General features: G+C 40.0%; 4 protein-coding genes and 1 long non-coding RNA gene across 8 annotated transcripts; 2 read left to right on the forward strand and 3 right to left on the reverse strand.

Annotated features, from left to right (window-relative positions):
- The first annotated feature begins 969 nt into the window (after window positions 1-969).
- Window positions 970-4,373, forward strand: mfap5 (microfibril associated protein 5). 4 transcript variants are annotated; one of them, XM_011485408.4, is made up of 8 exons: window positions 986-1,093; window positions 1,180-1,218; window positions 1,956-2,030; window positions 2,142-2,174; window positions 2,298-2,327; window positions 2,413-2,500; window positions 3,793-3,866; window positions 3,956-4,373. In XM_011485408.4, the coding sequence occupies exons 3-8, from the start codon at window positions 1,988-1,990 to the stop codon at window positions 4,063-4,065; spliced, it is 378 nt and encodes a 125-aa protein (XP_011483710.1). In that variant the 5' UTR covers window positions 986-1,093; window positions 1,180-1,218; window positions 1,956-1,987; the 3' UTR covers window positions 4,066-4,373. The 4 variants fall into 4 exon arrangements, with proteins under 4 accessions (XP_004077999.1, XP_011483710.1, XP_078789628.1 ...); XM_004077951.5 differs by lacking the exon at window positions 1,180-1,218 and having other exon boundaries at window positions 970-1,093; XM_078933502.1 differs by lacking the exon at window positions 986-1,093 and having other exon boundaries at window positions 1,173-1,218.
- A 47-nt stretch (window positions 4,374-4,420) lies between these two features.
- LOC101167983 (adaptin ear-binding coat-associated protein 1-like) lies at window positions 4,421-11,776 on the reverse strand. The gene is made up of 7 exons (XM_004077952.5): window positions 11,240-11,776; window positions 9,444-9,544; window positions 9,006-9,110; window positions 7,838-7,919; window positions 7,615-7,723; window positions 7,353-7,500; window positions 4,421-5,836 (listed from the first exon to the last, which is right to left on the reverse strand). Exons 1-7 carry the CDS (start codon window positions 11,338-11,340, stop codon window positions 5,724-5,726), a joined length of 759 nt encoding a protein of 252 aa, XP_004078000.1. The 5' UTR covers window positions 11,341-11,776; the 3' UTR covers window positions 4,421-5,723.
- A 481-nt stretch (window positions 11,777-12,257) lies between these two features.
- On the reverse strand, window positions 12,258-13,331 carry aicda (activation-induced cytidine deaminase; the record flags this gene model as incomplete). The annotated part of the gene is made up of 4 exons (XM_020710629.3): window positions 12,258-12,479; window positions 12,567-12,682; window positions 12,769-13,051; window positions 13,158-13,331. Coding segments are annotated over 4 exons (624 nt in total), but the record flags the coding sequence as incomplete, so codon positions are not given.
- An 856-nt stretch (window positions 13,332-14,187) lies between these two features.
- On the forward strand, window positions 14,188-18,888 carry LOC144984584 (uncharacterized). The gene is made up of 2 exons (XR_013648382.1): window positions 14,188-14,626; window positions 15,001-18,888. It is a non-coding gene; the product is annotated as an uncharacterized LOC144984584 (long non-coding RNA).
- Window positions 17,052-18,609, reverse strand: nat14 (N-acetyltransferase 14 (GCN5-related, putative)). The gene is made up of 3 exons (XM_004077954.5): window positions 18,470-18,609; window positions 18,087-18,392; window positions 17,052-17,972 (listed from the first exon to the last, which is right to left on the reverse strand). The coding sequence occupies exons 1-3, from the start codon at window positions 18,548-18,550 to the stop codon at window positions 17,535-17,537; spliced, it is 825 nt and encodes a 274-aa protein (XP_004078002.1). The 5' UTR covers window positions 18,551-18,609; the 3' UTR covers window positions 17,052-17,534.
- Window positions 18,889-19,009: the final 121 nt, after the last annotated feature.

Below are 19,009 nucleotides of genomic sequence, written 5' to 3' on the forward strand. Positions count from 1 at the left end.
GTTCGCTGTGGCGACCCCTGATGGGAAAAGCCGAAAGAGAAAGAAGAAGATTCAAAGTGGCATTGATATGAAAAAAACATGGTTTTATGTCATCAGGTAACCAGGTTAAGGTGCTCGATGTATCAAAACAGAACAACACAAAACACATCATCTCCTTCAGAAACTGGAAAAGAAAAAATACAGCACCAGTCTATACCAGTTTTCTACAAGTGTTTGAATACTAACATTTCTCAACACTCTACTTCAAACTAACCAGATGAAATCATCAGATATGATCCTATAGTTACAAAAGCATGACGTAAATCTTGATGAAATTGAACTAAAGCTTCCAGATTTGTTGTAGCAAGTATATGTTGTACAACATGATGCAATCATCCTAGCTGATGTGGGTTTTCTGCTAAATTTTCATCAATTTTTTCTAATCAACAGATGTTTTTTAGGGATCTGCTGGGGCCTCTTAGCCATTGTCAGGGCCGGGAGATAAGGTGTGAGGGTCTCACAACCTTGGCTGATGAGAAGTCCACCACAAGATATAGTAACCTCACACTAATGGTCAGTCTAAAACGGCCAAGGTAGAAAACTGACACTGAAAGTGGGAGGGGGCCCTGCAAACAGCAGGAGTCTGATGGTGGGGAATTCCTGTCTTTGAGCACTGCGCCACCTGCTGTTTGTGCCAGGTATTTTAAAAAACAGTTTGTGTTTTATTTGCGCATTTTACCTTAGACATATAAAATAAATGGGAAAATCTTAATTGTATTATTTTTTAGCTGACAGGAAGCATTTCTCCATCTGTCAGCACAGAAAAGCCTGCACTCTTTATATTTAAAGCATTCAGAGCACAAGCGGAAAGGAAAATAGATTTTAAACTGTAAGAACATTCATAATGATCAATGGATGAACACAAAATGTTTCTCAGTTATAAAGATTATTTGAAGTAGAGGGGAAAACTAATGAAAAATAGGAAAGTTGTGATGGGATGGAGGAGGGGGAAAAAGCAGCAGGAGGAGGAGGATGCAGGAGACGGGAGGAGGAGAATAAAGAGAAGGCAAGAGAATCATAAACTTTAACCATTGTGGACCAGTGCAAAACATTTGTGAGTATAAGTTTATTGTTTTTCACCTGGTTTGGAGATTTTGTAGAAAATACTCACATGTGCAATGTCCTGTTGATAATTTATAGTAACATACTGGCTAACTGCTTCACATCTGAGGTGAAAAAGTAAGTTGCATAATGTGTGATCTGTGCTGAAACTGAAAAAAAGAAAAAATAAGTTGTTATTCACATCAAATCTCCAGATACCCTAAACCTAAATTAGGATGATGCACATTTTTTTAATTAGTTCTCATAAATGATGATTTAGATATAATGGTTGATGAGAACTTGGGGAAAAAACTGTCAGGCTCAGATTGGTTAATGATGATTGCATTGTTCAAGGCAGTGGCATGTTTTATGAAAAGAAAGCTGCAAAAGAATGCACAATTGTGTGGAAAGAGGGGCGGAGGGGCCCTCAGAAGGGGCAGACCAAAATACATTCTTTTGAGAGGACTCACACTTTGGACTCCAAACGTTTTTCTGACACATTGCAAGAGGAATGATGCAGGAGAGGAGGGAGAGGAGAGGAAGGAGGGCGGATGAAGGAGTGAGGCAAAGAAAGAAAAACACATTTGTGGAGGTGAGATGTTGTTTTATTTGCTCCACTGCCACTTTATCAAACCGTTTATAAGCTGTCTAATAAATGCTAGATTAAACATACGTGGGGAAGTGACATCAAGCACTTTCACAGCAGTGAAACTTCCAAAAACAACATAGCACTGAAGCAGAACTTTGGGGGAAACATTAAAGTGAGGTGGGACGCTGGGAGTATTTATGTGCAAAGGGATTAAAGGTAACCCAAACAGGAGAGTGGATATTGAGCCGTTCTGCTTCGTGAAATCATCCTCTTCCTCTTCCTGCAGCTCGTAAAGTTCACCTCTTACAACTTGAAGGAATGGGCAGCCTCCCAGTGGTCCTGCTCCTCTGCAGTTTCCACGGTAACGCTGCCAAACAGAACACACAAATCAACGTGTTTAATTACGGTTGAGTCGCTGCTTGTTTGTTTTTATGCCATGAAACACTCCCATCATGTGGTTTCTGTTCCACAGTCCTCACAGCTGCAGCGCAAGTTCAGCCAACCGGTAACACTCTTTAAATCTCAAAGTCACACTTTTGATCAGGACGAGAGGCATCTGTCAGTCTGTGAGTCACAGCCAGACTTCTTCTTTTTTTTTCTTTCTTTCTTTTTATTGTCTTACTTTTAGAAACTCCTGAAAGCAGCCCATTGCCAGTCAGTGAGTAAATTTAGAGAGTCTTTGAAAAGTTTTGAGGAGTTGCTTTGAGATTCACACGCCAACCCTTCACTTCCTGTTTCCACAGACTGCAGGGAGGAGATGTATCCCTGCACCAGGATGTACTCGGTCCACAGGCCTGTCAAGACATGTGTTGGATATCTGTGTTTCTACAGGTGTTTTAGACATTATCTTCAATTATCGTGTGGGTTTTTGCACTTTAAATTAAGAAAAATGATCTAAGTAAATTGCTCGAGATCATCATTTGAAAATTCAGTAGAACCTAGGTCATTAAAGTTCAATTGACAGTATTTTGTCATTCCATTGATAAGCTATCATGTTTACACCCTAGATCTTTGTGTCAGTGTAAAAAAAACCCTAATTTTGCACAAAAGGCGGTCTTTTTTTATACAAGTGGAATTGAAGACACTAAAAATTTCAATTGCACTACTAAAACAACACAAACATTGTTCAAGAAATTCAAGAATTCAAAACTGACATGCTTGTTCATGAATGCTCATAAATTTATATGTGAACTGGGCAGCAAAAAGGATGTGGGCCTTTGTTTTCATTGTTTGCTGCAGCTCAGTTTGGGTGCCTTGACTGACTGGCTTAGTGTGTCCTGTAGGTGTTGAACATTTCTGGATCTGATGAACCGAACGCTCTTCTGCTCTGAGAGGAAATGTTCCTCAAAAAAGCTAGAAGGTTAATGAGGTTGAGCTGTTCAAAAACACGTATCCTTTTTTGTGCTAAAATCCAGAAACCCAACATGTTTTCAACTGAAAAAAAACAACTGTTTTTTCTAACAGTGGCAACAAACCATAGTCAACACCTAACCATGACACTACCACAGCCATGCTTCATAAATAAATGCAAAAGTTTGAAAAGATAAAATTGAGTCTTTCCACTGTCTTGTCTAAATTTAATGTATATTTTCTACCTAAAGCTGAGCCGTTAACAGTCAATTAACTTTTTATTCCTTTTTATTGGCTAATCTGTAAGGAGAATGTTAATGTCTGAACTATCTATCTTATCTTTATCTTTTTATAGACCATGAGAAAAAAATGTTTCTACGCCGCATTATTACATCTTAACCCTTGTGCTATCCTATAGGCACTTTAACATTGGGAGTTGGGTCATCTAGACCCACTAGACAGTGCTCTGAACCTTTTTTCTTCAATGATTTGTGATCTTCACTGGTGTCCATGGATTACATGAAATCCTCTTCACCTTTATCCACCTTTGTCATGGTAGGGAGAACACGTCAATGCAAGGATCGGGTCATCTGAAACCACATAGGATAGCACAAGGGTTAAAGTGACACATTTGCAGTTATATTGTCTTATTTTCATTAATTTCATTCATTAAGCAACAATTAATTTAGATGAAATAATTGCTTTTCTATTTTGTTTAGACTGGATTTTAAGCTTTGACCAATTTTTTAAATCATATTTGTTCATCAACTCAGCCTTCCTCGCGTCTACTTGATCAACAATGAAATCTGTGTGAGGACAGTGTGCCAACATGAAGAGTATCTGAAAGGTTAGTCTCCACTGAAGGGGAGCCACTTTGTTAAATAGCTTCTTTATGAAAAAAAAAAAAACCGTTTTTTTGTCTGTTGCACCAAACAGCTGAACTGTGCAGGGAGTTGTCCGGGTGGCCCAAACGCCTCCAGAGGTCACCAAGCAGGAAACGCTGCCGCAGTCGGAGAGACCCAAAAACCTGGATAAACAAGGCCTGACTTTGCCCAAAAAGAGACTTGAGCAGCTGTATGACTTCATCTAGAGCTCAAACGTCTGGGAGTCTTTCTTTTTACACACAAACATGCCGAGTCATATTTATGTTTACGTACCAATATACAATGTCTGAAAGTTAAAGTTGTGTTCATTCATCCTTGTGATTTCAAAATGTACTGTAGTATTAGGCCTATAATCACTGAAATGTGTAAGTGGAAATATTCTAAAAGATAAAAACGTGCTTTTTATGACTAAACTGCTCACTTATGATCCATCATGTGCACAATTTAACCAATAAAATGTAGAAAATGTTTGTTTCTGGTCCATACTTTTCCCCACTCACTAACTCAAGACACTAGCTTTGTGTTCTCTTAATGTTTATTTCAATATACATTTAGACTTTGAACAACAAGTGAAATCTGAAACGAATGCATATAATTTAGATAAATACAGAAAAAACAGTGATCTCCAACTAACATTCATCAGTACAGCACTTTAACACATCAGTCACAACACATATGATATCAGTGAAACATAATCACACAACGACGCACTGCATCACACACAGACCAGCTCTCTCAATACTGCAATGTCAGAAATAAATACATTTTTAGATATAACCTTAATTTACTTGTTCAAACATGCTGTAATTGAGGTATGTGTCCTGATCACCTACCCCGCCATGAAAAAAGCCATGATCCTTAAGGAAGAGAGGGGTCGTGACCTTAATGACTCAGACGCAGCTTTAGCAGCTGTGCTGAGGGGAGATGACTTAACCCAAACCCAAACATCTCTGCTTCCCCTTGAGGCAAAGATGAAAACACTTGTTGCGTCTTTCTTCTTCCAACTTCCTTTCCATCCAAAATTCCTGCTTTCATGTTTCTTGATGCACAGTTAACAAACAATGTGCAGCGCTCCAGTGACCCGTCGTTGGCGAAACGCGTGGCGAACAGCTGCGCGGCCGCAGAAAGCCAACGAGAGAGTGTTGAAGCGCGCAACCAGGCGGTAAATCAGCTGATGGCTGACAGGATTCTTTCATGGAAAAAACCTCCTGTGGGAAACGGCACAAGAATTTCAGTCGAATATCTGGCAACGTCTGCATTAAAAGCAGATTTGATATAAATCACCAACCACAGAAACAGACTTGACTGTCCGTCAGTGCATAAATTCAGTCCCAATGAGACTTTGAGAAAGAGAAACTGCAGAACATGAAGTCAACATCGACACTTATAACTACAGACACAATAGGTACACTTATTTAAAGAAACGCTCTCTGCACTGTACATTAAGTTAATGTATGGATATATTCTCCATGATTTCAATCATGAGATGTTGATAATTAGGTTTCCTCTGATAAATCTATTAAGTATTTTACACATTTATTATAAGGGCTGTGACCCAAACATACAGACACTGGAATGCTTTGCTTATTAGAGGGGAAATGAATCTGCTGAACAGTGATGGTCTGGAGTCTAAACGTGTCTGAGAAAGACTGAACTGTAAGGAATTCAGACCAAAGCAAACAGGATGGCGGGGGTTGCCCTGCTTGGCAGGGAGAGATATGGGACCCCTAGAAGAGGGAAAATAAATTAGCAAAAAAGTGCTGCATAATTTTGAGGAGAGATATAAAGTGAAGAGGGAAGAAAGTAGCATGAGTTCCTCTTCACTTGTGGGTTACAGAGTCAAAGTCTCCCCAAAGGTCAGAGCTTGTCGTGGAGGCAGAGTTGGATGGGGCCTCTGAGTTGGAGTTGCTGGAGTCCAGGTCTAGCAAAAAACCTGATGGTCAGAAAAACACACAAACAAACAAAAAAGTTTTTATGAAATACTCAACAATAGATGATGCAGTTGTTCACTTGGTACCAATTACTAACAGATTTGCCGTGCAAAAGTTCAGAATGCTTGAAATAAGTTGAATATTTTTAATGTTTATCTATCAAAACCAGACTGAATACATCTAAGAAGGTTAATTTGATTGATTTATTTATTTAAGTGTCATGCACTAATGTGCCCAGCCCACACGGGCTTATATGACACTAAAAAACAAAACAAAATACACAATACATAAAGATACATCCCCATCACAAAAAGAATCCCATAACCAATAACCCCCCTACTCAGAGTCTAACAGAATACATAGAGTCCATTCTTATTGTCCATGCTTTTGACACAAAATTTGCCAAACAAAAGATTTCATTTTCAAAAAGCCAACGTAAAATTTAAATCTAAACATGGGGAACCATGTTTGCGCAGTTTGCAGAAGGTTTCTAAAATTTTTATACACTTACATAGAAATTTAAAGAATTATGGAGATTTAAGACTAAATTGAACATAATTTCTGTCCTGAGAGAAAGTGGGTAGGGAGGCATTATAGATCCACCCCAATGAAATTGGTGTTTTTGGCATTTTTAACGTGTTCTTGTGGCATTTTTCTCAGGACCGAGGACAGATAATGAGAAACTTAAGCTTAAAATCGCATTTTTGAGCATTTCTTTGTTCAAATTGTTGTGAACCGGGAGCAGGTGAAAATAAATGTTATTTTCAAAAGAGCTTATTTGTTTGTATTTTGTAGAAAATATGCCGAGCGGGCCACAAGCTCCCTGCTCTGACCTCTCAGCAACAGTAAGGGGAAGGGGGGGAGGGGCTCCACACTAATGGTCCCGCCCACAACTCAAGAGGCGAATTTCTACTTGAACTACTACGGCTCTGCTGAAACTATGTCCTATAAAACAACACAAGTTTTTAGATTTTGGCTAAAAATGGCATAATCATACTTAAAAGATCACTGGAAACTCTTTGAAAATGACTCCAAAAAGATAAGGCTGGGACTTTAAAACACTTCAGATACCCAGGTTTTTAAAAAGAGGTGCCAGAGCTCAAAAATCTCCCTGAAGAACATTCATCTTTCATTGCTTGTAGGAAGGTGTTCCTAATCTTTTTCTATTCAGCTGCGCTGCTTTGACGCCAGTCGTTGTGTGGACGCAACAGCATCTGAGTCAGCAGCTGAACAAGCTGATGGAGACAGCTGCTTCTGTGCTGGAGAGGAGTCTGGATTCTCTGAAGCTGACTTTGCAAGAGAGCTGAGGACAGTTTGTGCAAAAGCTACGCAAGATAGTTGACAACGATGCTAAAAATACTGATGAAGCAACAGTAGGTCATTGTTTAGAGGCCTTGACAAAAGATTTCTGCCTTTAGCAACTGTAATCTACACACACAGTGACAAAAAGAAACTTTAGTATTCAGTTACCCTTTTTCATCTCAGCTTGATCTCTAACTTTTCACACTAATTACCTACCAGACTCACTTCCTCCTGTGGATGGCTGTGTGTTTTGATTGGCAAATTTGGATGAAGGGGGTGGGGCTAGCTTGCCCCCAGGTGGAGGAGGAAGGAGTCCCAGGCCTCCTGAACTGTGTGGGCGGGCCCTGTCCTTTTTCTTGGTTTGCTATAGGGACAACAAAAAAAGGAGACTAAGCCATGTGAGCGATCGCGTGAGAGTTTTATGTCTGATCTTCAGCCTTGACAGTAATTATATCAACACTGAAAAAAAGAAAGTTACCCCAATATTTATAGTAATAGTCTGTCCTTCTTTGAAGCCCAAATCTAGTTTAGGGGTAGAGTCTGGAAGTAGGGCTTGTTTGGTGAACTCAGTTTCCTGTTTGACCCACCTGCAGAAAAACAAAACAGGAAGTTAGAATCATTAAAAGGAAGAAATAACTGAATAAGTGTGTTTCACAAAACTACATGGGTTATTTTGAATAGATTGGAAAGGAGCAGCATACTTGAAATGGTCTTGAAGTGCAACATTGAAGTCAAAGGCATCCCCGCGGTCTCCAAACCCAATGCCTATGAAGGCTTTGCGGCCTTCAAAACGAATAAACAAAAGTCCATTAGTTAGACACTTAAAAGATGAAAACATTTACATTATATGAATACAAAAAGTACAAGGGTACACTTTAAGTTTCCTCTGGATTTAAACTCCACATATGTCCGATTTTGCCGTCGTGAAATTTGGCACGCTCAGGTACTTGTGGCAGGAAAAGGAGCTGCCTCACTGCAAATGCAGCTGATTACTTCAGCCAGGTGAAGCAAAACCTAAACTCTTGTTTACAGCACAAGGCCTCTTGTCTCATGACGCCTTTGAGCCTCAACATTCTGTTCAAATGCATCTTAAATCATCTGACTGCAGGGAAAGAGCAGAACAGAGTTAAAATATTAACAGAAGAGTTTCCATATGATGAGTCTTTGGATCAGCCCAGTTCCTTACCATCCCTAAAAACAAACACATACACAAAAAACACACACACATACAAAAAAGAGGCACATTTGACTTAAATGTTGCTCAAAGTGCCACGACTGCAAAAACAAAATGATTCATAGGGATATGTTATAACAGTAATTATTCTGCATTCTACAGTAGAGTGAATGAGAGCAAATTCTTGCATTTAACACCGTGTGCTGTGACTGTGTCACACAGGATACAATAAAGAGTTACCGTATGTCTGATAGGGCGATTGTTCTTGCAACTTTATACGCATGCATTTTTGGAATTACAAGCAACTCATGTTTAGAGAAATATACATATGCAGAATTATTTTGCAAACGAAGTGTTAAAAAAAAGTAACCGGTTTTCCAAAAATATGCTGTGCCTTATTTGTGATATTCAAACAGGGTTTAAAAAAAGTTGGATTTAGCTTATCTGTTTAGATGGAAAACAAAAACACAGTGCTCTTATTTATTTACTTAAGAATTCTGTTTATTTTGAAGCCGAAAAGGAGCAACCCCTTTGGAAAAGTCAGTGTGTTTCTTTAGCTTTTTCCGTTGGAAACAAACATGCTGTGCAACACAAAATGTTGCTCTATCCATCATTGTTTGAATTTAGTTGCTTTTCTAAAATTCTGAGCTAAGTAAAACGTATGTAACATTTTGAAGTATAAACTGTTTACTCACCGTTGTCATCCTGAATGCGGAGCACAAAGTAACGGCTTGAGTCACTGACGGTTTCCACGGCAATGCCAGGGTACTCCTCCATCGGCGCCTGAGCAAACAGTTCCCCTGTACGTTGGAACAAGGTAAGTGATGGTAAAGCCAGCTTTCATGCAGGGGCATTCAAGACTAAACTCAGACATGTCACTCTGACATAAACAACAAAGAGATGGATTCGCCTGCCTGTGTATACATCAGATTAACATAGACAGCAGAAGGTGGGAACGGACGCAAACACACATGCAGGCTCCTTGTGGGAAATATAAACTGCTTCCTTGTGTGCGTGGTAGGTCACCTTGGAATGGATGACTAACAGAAAGCAAGTGGCGGACAAAAATAGATAACGACGCAGGGATTTCCAGCTCCACATGAAAACAACAGTCTTGCCTGCTTTCCTCTCACCAGAAATTTTGTCCTCCAGTTTCACATAGGCCACTTTACCCCGGGCGGTCACACGCAAGCGGCCCGTCCAATCAGGAGCATCCAGCTTCCAATCAGCAGCTCTGAGACACACACAGGCAGATTTATGTGGGTAAGCAGTTTGTTAGAGACTTATTTTGAAAGTGGAAGGAAACTTTTATTCTTTTTGTACCACTCAAGAGTCTGGTTTGTCCACTAACTTTCTGAGTGAGGAACACATTTGACCAGAACAATTAAACCTTCACCAATGGGCAGCTTGGTTTCCTTTTCACTGTATGTTTTGTGGTTTCTAATTTGACATGACGTTTAGGTACATGTCTGTAGATTATTCTAAAATAAGGTTGGGTGTCCCTGCAGAACTACTGACTCGAAAATTTGATTCTTGTTTTTGGGTCAATTTTTCATTTTCAAACTAAATATACATGTTTTACATAAAGTAAGTTGTGATTAAAATCTAGGAAAGGAGGAAGATTAAATAACTAAACTTAAGAACTGAAAACACTAGATAGACTAGAAACTACTAGATAGATTTATTGACTCACTGTTTTTTTTAAAATAAAAATCAATGCAATTAATTTAATTAAAAAAACCTAATCAATCAGGGTTTACTGATAGAGATTTTAATCCTTCAATCATTGTGTCTCTTTGGCTTCAAACACAAGATTTAAACAAAATTTGATTTAAAACATGTCAGATATCTGAGATAAGTCGCAGTAAATCTGCTGCAGCAGGAGGATCTTATTTGACACAGGTAGCACTTTATTTTGAAAAGAACTTGTATGTGCTGCGGTTTAAGACCCACTCTGATGAAAATAATGTCTTTGTTGTTTTTACCATGTTCTTGTGGCATAGTTCTGAGGATAGAGGACAGATATTATATTATTATATTGGGTTGGGGGCCTAAGAGGCTATAAGCTGTCGAGACTAGAGTGTACACATAGGGGATGATGGGAAGTACGGGCAGCCTCACTCAGCAGAACACCAGTATGAGAACAGATTTTATTTGACACTACTTGTAATTTTTTTGTTTTGGACACAACATTGGTGACCCCATGGTAAAATGTATTCGTTTTTTCACGTATTCTTCCTTTTTCCTTAATAAGTCAAGGTGTCATGGATCTCTTTTGTGAGTTTTAGTTTTCATATGAAGGACAAATGGAAAGAATCCTGCTTTGAAAGAGATCACTGGTCCAAACCGTTGTCAAAACAGTTTCTTTTAATACAATTGATTTGTGTTGGGTATTTACGACACCTTGGTGGATTTCTTATCAAGTCAGAACCAAATGGGGCGAATTAAATGAAAAAGTTTCTAAAGTAAGATCCTTTATGTTCGAAATTCATCTATGTGATCCCCTCCTAATGTGTTCTTCAGCTTTGACTCTCCAAGATGTCATTCTTTTAAAAAGAATACTCGCTTAACTGTAATAGTGTAAAAGCCCAGGCAGGTAAAGAAAGCAGTGCATGAGCTGAAAGTGTCATTTCTGCAGTGTTATGGCTGCCTGAGGGGAAAAAGACAGAGAAGCTGACAAACACAGTCTTAATCGACCTTTTGCCTTTTACTCAGTTTAGATAACGTGGCGCTAAAGCCTTACGATTCATTTTGTGATGTTGTTGTTGTTGTCTTCTCTTCCGTGATGACCTTGCGAAAGCATAACACAACAAAAACACCAAGAAGAAGCACACAAACTACACCGCGGTGAGGTCTGGTCAATATTAGCACGTCAGAGATGCAGGATGCTGGCTGAGAACGGCGGCCTCCTCCTCCTCCTCCTCCTTACCTGACCGCCCGGTTGGATGCTCTCGGCGGGATTCGGTAAACGTTGACTTCGGGTTTCACACAGAGCACGGATTCGTACTCGAGCTGACCGTCGGCCGCCATCTTGACTTTTTAATAACTACGCCGGTGGCGGTGACAGCCAACGGTTGGCACGGTCAGCCTTAACGGCTGCCTGACCGTAATGGCAGGTGTAATGACGCAACACTGAAGCCCGGTGAGCGGAATTCAAATATTTAAATGTTGTTGCTGTCTTTTACGCTTCAGATTTGAGTCCAGACGAAGGTTAATACCACTGTTACATGTTGTAAGCACCGAACGAATACGAAAGGCTCTTAAAATAAGGACAAAACAAACATACATTCCTTGGGTTGACCATAAAAGAAAAGAAAAATAACGACAAAAAAACATAAAAAGTGAGGGCTATCATTAAAACTGTTGGTGGTAAAAAAAAAAATAATAAAAAAAATAAGGATAGCTTCTGGCACAAAATCTCGCAAAACTATAAATTGAGTATGGTGCTCCAGAAGGGCCAAAATTAGTGTGAACCTGCTTTTAAGTTCCCACTGTTTTGATTTTTTTTGCCTCTTTTGACTGACTTTTTGCTACAAAAGGGCGGTGGTGGAGTTTAAAATCTCCCAGGCGTCATTTGTTTGACATGTAGCCCCAAGCAAAAATGTAGTCTACTTAATTGTACTACAGGTACTGTAATACTCTTACTCAAGTATCCATTGTAAAAATAAACTTCAACTGTACTTTATGCTAATGGAAGCGACTTATTTAGGGTTTTTGATGATTAACTGGAACCAGTTTATCTTTTGAGCTAAAATATTTTTTCCCCCACAGATTGTTTGCATTGGACACTAATTTCTGTTAATATCATTCATTACAAATGAATATTTTGATCAGTTTAGAGTAAAATTAGTACCCCAGAGTTAAAAGCATACAAGCTTTTACTAAGTTTAATTATAGGTATGGTAGCTTGCAGTAAAATTAAAAGCTCAAAACAGGATTTGATTGCAAGCAGTTTTTTTATTTCACATTATCAAGTTTTTACACAAACAGCAGCTGCAGAACATTGTAAGCCTTGCAAACAACTTTAAAGCTTTTGTTTTTTCTCAGTTTTTGTTCTCAGTATGGCGGTTGTAGTGATAAAGCAACAAACATGTCCTTCCCACTTCTAGAGGTATATTTCACAGTCCAAGAAGCTTGAATGCATCTCTGAAATCTTCTGTCTCACATGGCTGAGAAAGAAATAAAAAACAACATTGTCCGTTTAGGCAATCCAAATTGATGGGTTTGCTTGACAAAATTGTTGTTCAATGTTGTACCTGTAGGATGCGGTTGAGTTTTCTTGAAAGCCGAACAGAGTTTTGGTGCAGCCCATCCCAGGGTTTGAATTTGCTTTGTTTCCGAGCCACAAAGGTCTGCCAGCAATAGAAGTAATCTAAAGTAAATTGATGGAAGAAATTCACTTAATTATGAGGACTCTGACTGGTTAAAATAAATCCTAGTTTTTCATTTTGACCCCACCTTTGTAACTCATGACTGTGATGTGCACGCCAACTTTTTTCAGCATCCTTAAACCTTCTCTTTCACGGCTGTCCTCCAAGTCACAGAAATACAGACGGGAGACGAAAATCCTGAGGCGCAGGTTGGGGGTCTGGCTGAGAAACTGTGCTAGTCTGAAAGAGCAGTTAGCACAAGGAGACCAAGAGCAAAACCAGGTGATGGAGTAGCTGACCCTTCCCTGTCCGGTTGCTCCATATCCCCATAAACCAGGGCACAATGCACTCAGGTGGCGCAGGAACAACAGCTGTAGACCAAAACAACAACAAAAAAAGTACTGTATGGAAATCTTGTTATGTATTTGCAATTCTTTATCTCTCAGCAGGGTCTTTTCATACTCTACCTGGTCTTACCTCCACATGGCAGCCATTACGATTGCGGAGATGTCCGAAGTCAAAGGACAGAGATTCTGGGCCCACTCTCCTTTTCACCACAAAGCAGAGGTATGTTTCATGTCTGCCTCTTGCCCAGCGCATGTTCTTGTAATGATAGATGAACTTTTTTTTGGGAAGAAGCACACTAGGAATAAAATTGAAATTGTTTTATTCCGTAACATGATGTCAGATAGAAGTCAACGTGAAGACTTGAGCATTTCGCTTTCTGGATGACTCAGACTGATTCAACTTTAAATCTGACATGAAATCCATGTAAAACCTGTGGTTAACCAAACACGAGTGATGGACAGGGAGACAACAGTTAGCGTTCACTTATAAACCTTTTTCCATTCTCAGTTTCACAACTTTGAGTGAAACCAAAGATAGAAATTGTTCATCAATTATTAAAAGTGAAGCTTCTGTTTGAGCTTCATTGTAGAGACTACTAATATTAGCACCGATGGGTGGTCTTGAAAGCAAAAACTGCGACTGCAAAGCATAAAATGTCATTCGTCTTTAGTCGATAGTTTGCATGTGGCAATTCAACACATTTTTGCAAAATAGCAACCAGAATTGAACATACAAATAAAGGGCATCCATTTGGCTCACCTGTCGAGCTTAGTAATCATTTCAAAAGTCGCGCTTCGCTTTCCGTTCTCGGGCGTAGGTAATAAATGGAGGTCAATGAGAAAGAGTGAAAGTGTGTGTTGGGGGGGTTAAAGGGAAGGAACTGAGAACCTATAGTTCTAAACATAAACATCCTGCATACAGCAGAGGCAGCTGCTGGTTGGACAGAAAGATTTTTAAAATAAGATTTGGTGGGGGTGGCGGAATACAATCAAAATGGTTGAGTGATTTTTTTTTTTTTTGCAAATCAAACACAGGCTTAAAAAGTCATTGGTTGCCTTTGTTCTTCATGATTGTTTCCTTTTTTTTATCAGAATAAGATACTCATTTCTGTTTTGACTTAAGTCAACTGAAATTGCTTGGTGGACTCCAACAGGTATGTTTTTTTAGAAGTGATTATTGATCAAAAAAAAAATGATTTGACTCATCATGTAAGCAATATTTGTCACAATTTGTTAGCTTTTGAGTTTTTTCTTTTACTTGTCAAAAATGTCTTCCATATAGCTTTTCTGTATCGTTAGATAAAACTTACAGACATTTGCTCACATTGTCCAACACTGTGGGATTGCCACATAACCTGCCGTTTAACATTTCCACCTTCTCTCACATGTATTTTCAGACTTCAGAGGCCCTGACACACAGTCTTTTTTTTCCTGGGTTTTCCTAAGTGGTGCCAGGCTGGGAGCAAAGCTGTAATTGACCTCAAACACCTACACGTTTGTTGGAGCAGCCGACCAGCTGACCGACCGCAGTTTAGTTACCAATCTCACTCGAATGCTTTTGAACCCTGAGATGCAGCTGATTTAGCCAAATCAGGATGGGTAGTATTTAGGTTTCTTCTTTGCTCTGTCTGTTTTGGTTCAGTCTGCTCATTCAAGTGGCACTTTCTGCAGAGGGATCCTGCTTTCCCATGACTCCCCTCACCCTGTCATGCACTTTGTGGTTTGGGGAATTCACCGTTTCCCAGGGTGGCTGTTTTTGGAGCCCATCTGTGTGTGTGTGGATGAGCATGCTATTAATGCAGTCTATATGTTATACGTCATCTGGAACAAACGCATCTAATTTCTCCTTTGATTGTGTGGTGCCCCAAAACTTACAGTGATTCACGTGTGCATGTGTGTGAAGTGTCTTAGTGAATTCCCATCATGTGCATTACTGCAGCAGCCCTCTTTTCTCTGCTCATTTAATCTCGTAGGTCTTTTCCCTCCACTTCAAGGGGCCGATCAAATGCCGAAGTACACCTAACCACTTCCTACCAACTTCTCTGGGGCTTGGCCACAGCTGACCAAGGTCAACTCCCAGTCCACGGAGTGGACGAGGGGCATTTGTGTTTGTGTGTGCAGAAGGACAGCCAGACTTCTGCATTTACCCTAAATTCAGGGGGGCGGGGGGGGACAACGGGCTTAAGAATTGCCAAGTCATATTTTCCTAAACCCACCCGCCCACACACAAACACTCACACAGCCATAACGTGCAGACATATAAGACCACACTCACAAACAGGCTTTCTTTCCAGTGTGTGAACTCACATCTGTTTCCTGACAACAATAATAGCTACAGATTGAGCGGTTAGGTTACAGGTGTCTGCTGTTTGACAGAAATGAGAAAACAACCCAATAACTACCAAAAAGTGGCAAAGGGAAAATAAAAACATGCTCACTTGCAGGATTTTCTTGAAAATTATTTTCAAACTTGTCATAATTTCAGGTCTCTACCTTCATCACAAAAATGTATGCATTGTACAAACTTCCTGTGGTGTTGATCTGTGGCAATTTGACGCCTGTTGTTTGGAAGGAAGGTAAATGAGAACTGCGGAAAGCGTGAGCGCTGCTAACCATATTAAGGTTAGCCTCAAAGCAGGTTGCTGAGTAACTTTGCACAGATGAGTCATATAAGCTGTCAGTCACCTGCAAACCGCACACAGGCTTCACTCGCAATAAAATAATGTATTTATTTAAGTAGACTGTAGGACCTTACTGCGCAAAACAGAGGGGGAAAAATAATTCAAGCATCAGCAACAGTTTATTCTGTGGTATTCAGATTACATTTGGATGATATGCTTTTGTTAATCCACAAACTTAATGTTAAGTTACAAATAATTTATTTGTTGTTGTTGAAAAATTGAAATCTGATGTCAAAAGTCGTTAGCATAATTTCTAATGTTAAAATCTTAACTTGATAAAAGCAATGTAAGTAAAATTCACATCAGTCAATCAGTAGGTTTTGTGTTACAAATGATGTTATCCACACAAAAACACACACAAAAAGATGAAATAGAAATTGTATTTTGAGTGAGGGGGAAAGGGTTTACAGACATATGGACCCACCTTCTGCTAATGTGCAGGTGAACAGCAGCAGACAATGAGTGCAGAGATAAAAGAAGATCGATTCTGCAGATTCATCCAAACCACATGCTTCCTATACAGTAACAGTACCGACGCCTACACGTCAATACAGCTTCACAAACCCACAAATGGATCCAGTCACACACACACACACACACACATTCCTGCCATGAAACACTTGATAAAAAGAGCTGTAGAAAAAGTGTACAAATAGATTTTTACAGAACTGTTATACGGCATCAATGGCCTGTATGCCGGTTTGACATTATTATAGCAGGAAACGACAGTTATAAAAATCAACAAGTAACCTTAAATTAATGCTGGAAAATATACTTTTCAGAGATTTCCACATCACGAAAAGCACACAAAAAATGCAGTCTCAGATAGATCGGTTTCAGATAGTTCAGCATCAGTTGACATGTTGACAATTATCTAATTGGCTTTAGAAAAAACACTGACAATGAACCCCACATTTGACTATTACTTGACAACTAGTTCTATTATTCTTAACATTTATCTGAGCAAGTCCATTGGCATCCTTTTTAGCCTCCCAGTTGTGTGGTCTACATTCAAACACTAATTTACAGAAGCCAATAGGAATGCATTGCTTCATGTTTGCAATTGTTTGTGTTGCAGACACGCCTGCCCACTTTCTGTGGATGTTACCAAATAAAGGCAAAGATTTTGTGTGCTAGACAGCCACACAAACTGAGATCAAAATCGATGTGGTTCTTGCTTCCACGCTGGGGTCGGTCATCTGCGGTGGTTATGATGAAGGAATTGGTGTTGTGGGAAAACTTGGCTGTTTGGGTTGCATTGGCAACAATTTTACTTTGGAAATCACTGATAATTTGTTGTTTGTTTTTGGTTTGTGCTGTTTGCATGGCACCAGTAGGAAACACACGGTTAATATATATTTATTTGAGTTCTTAACAGAAAGACCGGCCTGGTTTCAGAGAGCTCTACACCTTTGATCCAGACATGACGTGATTTTAATTTGCATTTCATTTACCGGTAAGAACAAACTGACTTCTAACTTGAGCGTATCCGTTTCTGTGATCTCAGAGTGGAGCCACTTCCTGCCATGTCCTTTTAGAAAGCAAATTCCTTTCTATAATGAAGAAATAAGACAAAAACTCCCAAATGTGCAGTTTTCAGGGTATTTGTCAATATTTGCAATTATTTTTATACAATAAACATTTTGTGGTTTGTTGCTTTGGTGCAAGCAGCCCTTTAATCAGCATTATAAAATATAATACCCATAGTAAATAAATAAATCCACCGATTAAAAACTGCAAAACTCCATAAATTAAATTGCCGGTAATTCAAAACAGCAAAATTGTTCATACTATCAGTAGAAATCCATTTCAGAGCTCTTCATCCTTCACAAGTCTTTGTAGTAAACCTTTGTAAGAGGGTAACCCATGAAGCCTTTCTCTGGCGTTTCTTTCTCGATTTCTTCCTCCTCCTCTCCATTCTCCACTTCCCCTAGCTGCACATAGCCCACTTTTCTAAAGAAGGCTTCCCCCACTTTGGATGGGTAGGGGATGTGTGCGTACACCCTGTGTGCTCCGGCCTCCCTTTCTCTGTTCTCCAGACTCTGGACCAGCAATCGCCCCAGGCCCTCCCTGCGATACCAACATCCTGTCACCAGCCTGCAGATCCTTGCGATGCCGGGTCGGGTCTCACTCTCCCGGAAGATGCAGCCCACAATCTCTCCCTCGCATTGAGCGACCCACACCTGACCGGCGGTTTGCTCCCTCTCTGGGGTGATCTTTTCGGATGACATTTCCTTGTCTTTGCACCCAATTCTTCGCCTTGGCTAAAAAACAGCCAAACACACAATGACGGTTAAAAAAAAAAAAAAACGACCCAAAACACTTCTATAGTCACTTGACATTAACCAATTGATTTCTTTTTCATTTTTTAGCCAAACCTTTTTTGTCACTGGAGTTTTCCCGCTGATCCGGCTGTAAGGGTTTGACAGGGTCTCATCCTGCATCCCTCTGTAGCTGCTGCCAACATAGTCCCAGTAGGGACGGCTGCTGCCCAGAACTCCTGTGGAGCGTGGCATGGTGATTTTGAGGAAGACGATCAGCAAGAAGACCGGGATGGTGAGGGCCAGAATAAAAGAATGGACGAGGCAGCGCAGGACAGAAGAGAGAACAGCCAAGACGAAGAGGCAGAGCGGACGAGTCAGGATGTGGAGGATGAGACGGTTCTCTGTACCCTCACAGCCCTCCTACACAAAAGGAAAAGCAACAGTTTTTCAGGGATGCTTGCAAAGCACTTCTAAGGAATTTGAAGCCCAAATCTCACCTTTATCAGGGCCTTGACTATCTCGATGTCGTCCTCCTTCATCCTCCTCATCACTATCTGGTCCAACTCAAGCCTCACCATGGTTAGACTTAATGCTCAGCAGTTGTGCACAGCTGTTTCTGTGATGACGTCACTCAACATTCACACTGAGGGAAGTGAGCCTAAATTAGAGGACATAGGATCAAACTTGGATGGGATGCATTTTCTTCTTTTCTTCATTTTCTACTGTTCATGCTGCTAGACGGTCAACGCTACATCATAATCATGGTGGATCCAAACGGACGAAGAGCACTGGACAGGATTAGCTTTTTATGTTTCACTATTTTTCTGCACGTCTTTTGTAATTCTTCTAATTATTTCACGGCAAAAAAGGCACTTGGTTTGAATTCATATGGTTATTAAAACTAACTTCCTATGAACTCGAGCTCTGCTTACCTTCAGCACTGCGCACCCCAAAGTGGGCTAAAAAAGCGTCTGGGTTTGATTGAAACTGTGTTGTTGTGGCGCAAAAAAACAGCCGAATTCTGCAAACAGCCTCGT

This window comes from Oryzias latipes, chromosome 16, assembly GCF_053564925.1.
Source record: "Oryzias latipes strain Hd-rR chromosome 16, Olatipes_Hd-rR_3.1".
Lineage (NCBI taxonomy): Eukaryota > Metazoa > Chordata > Actinopteri > Beloniformes > Adrianichthyidae > Oryzias > Oryzias latipes.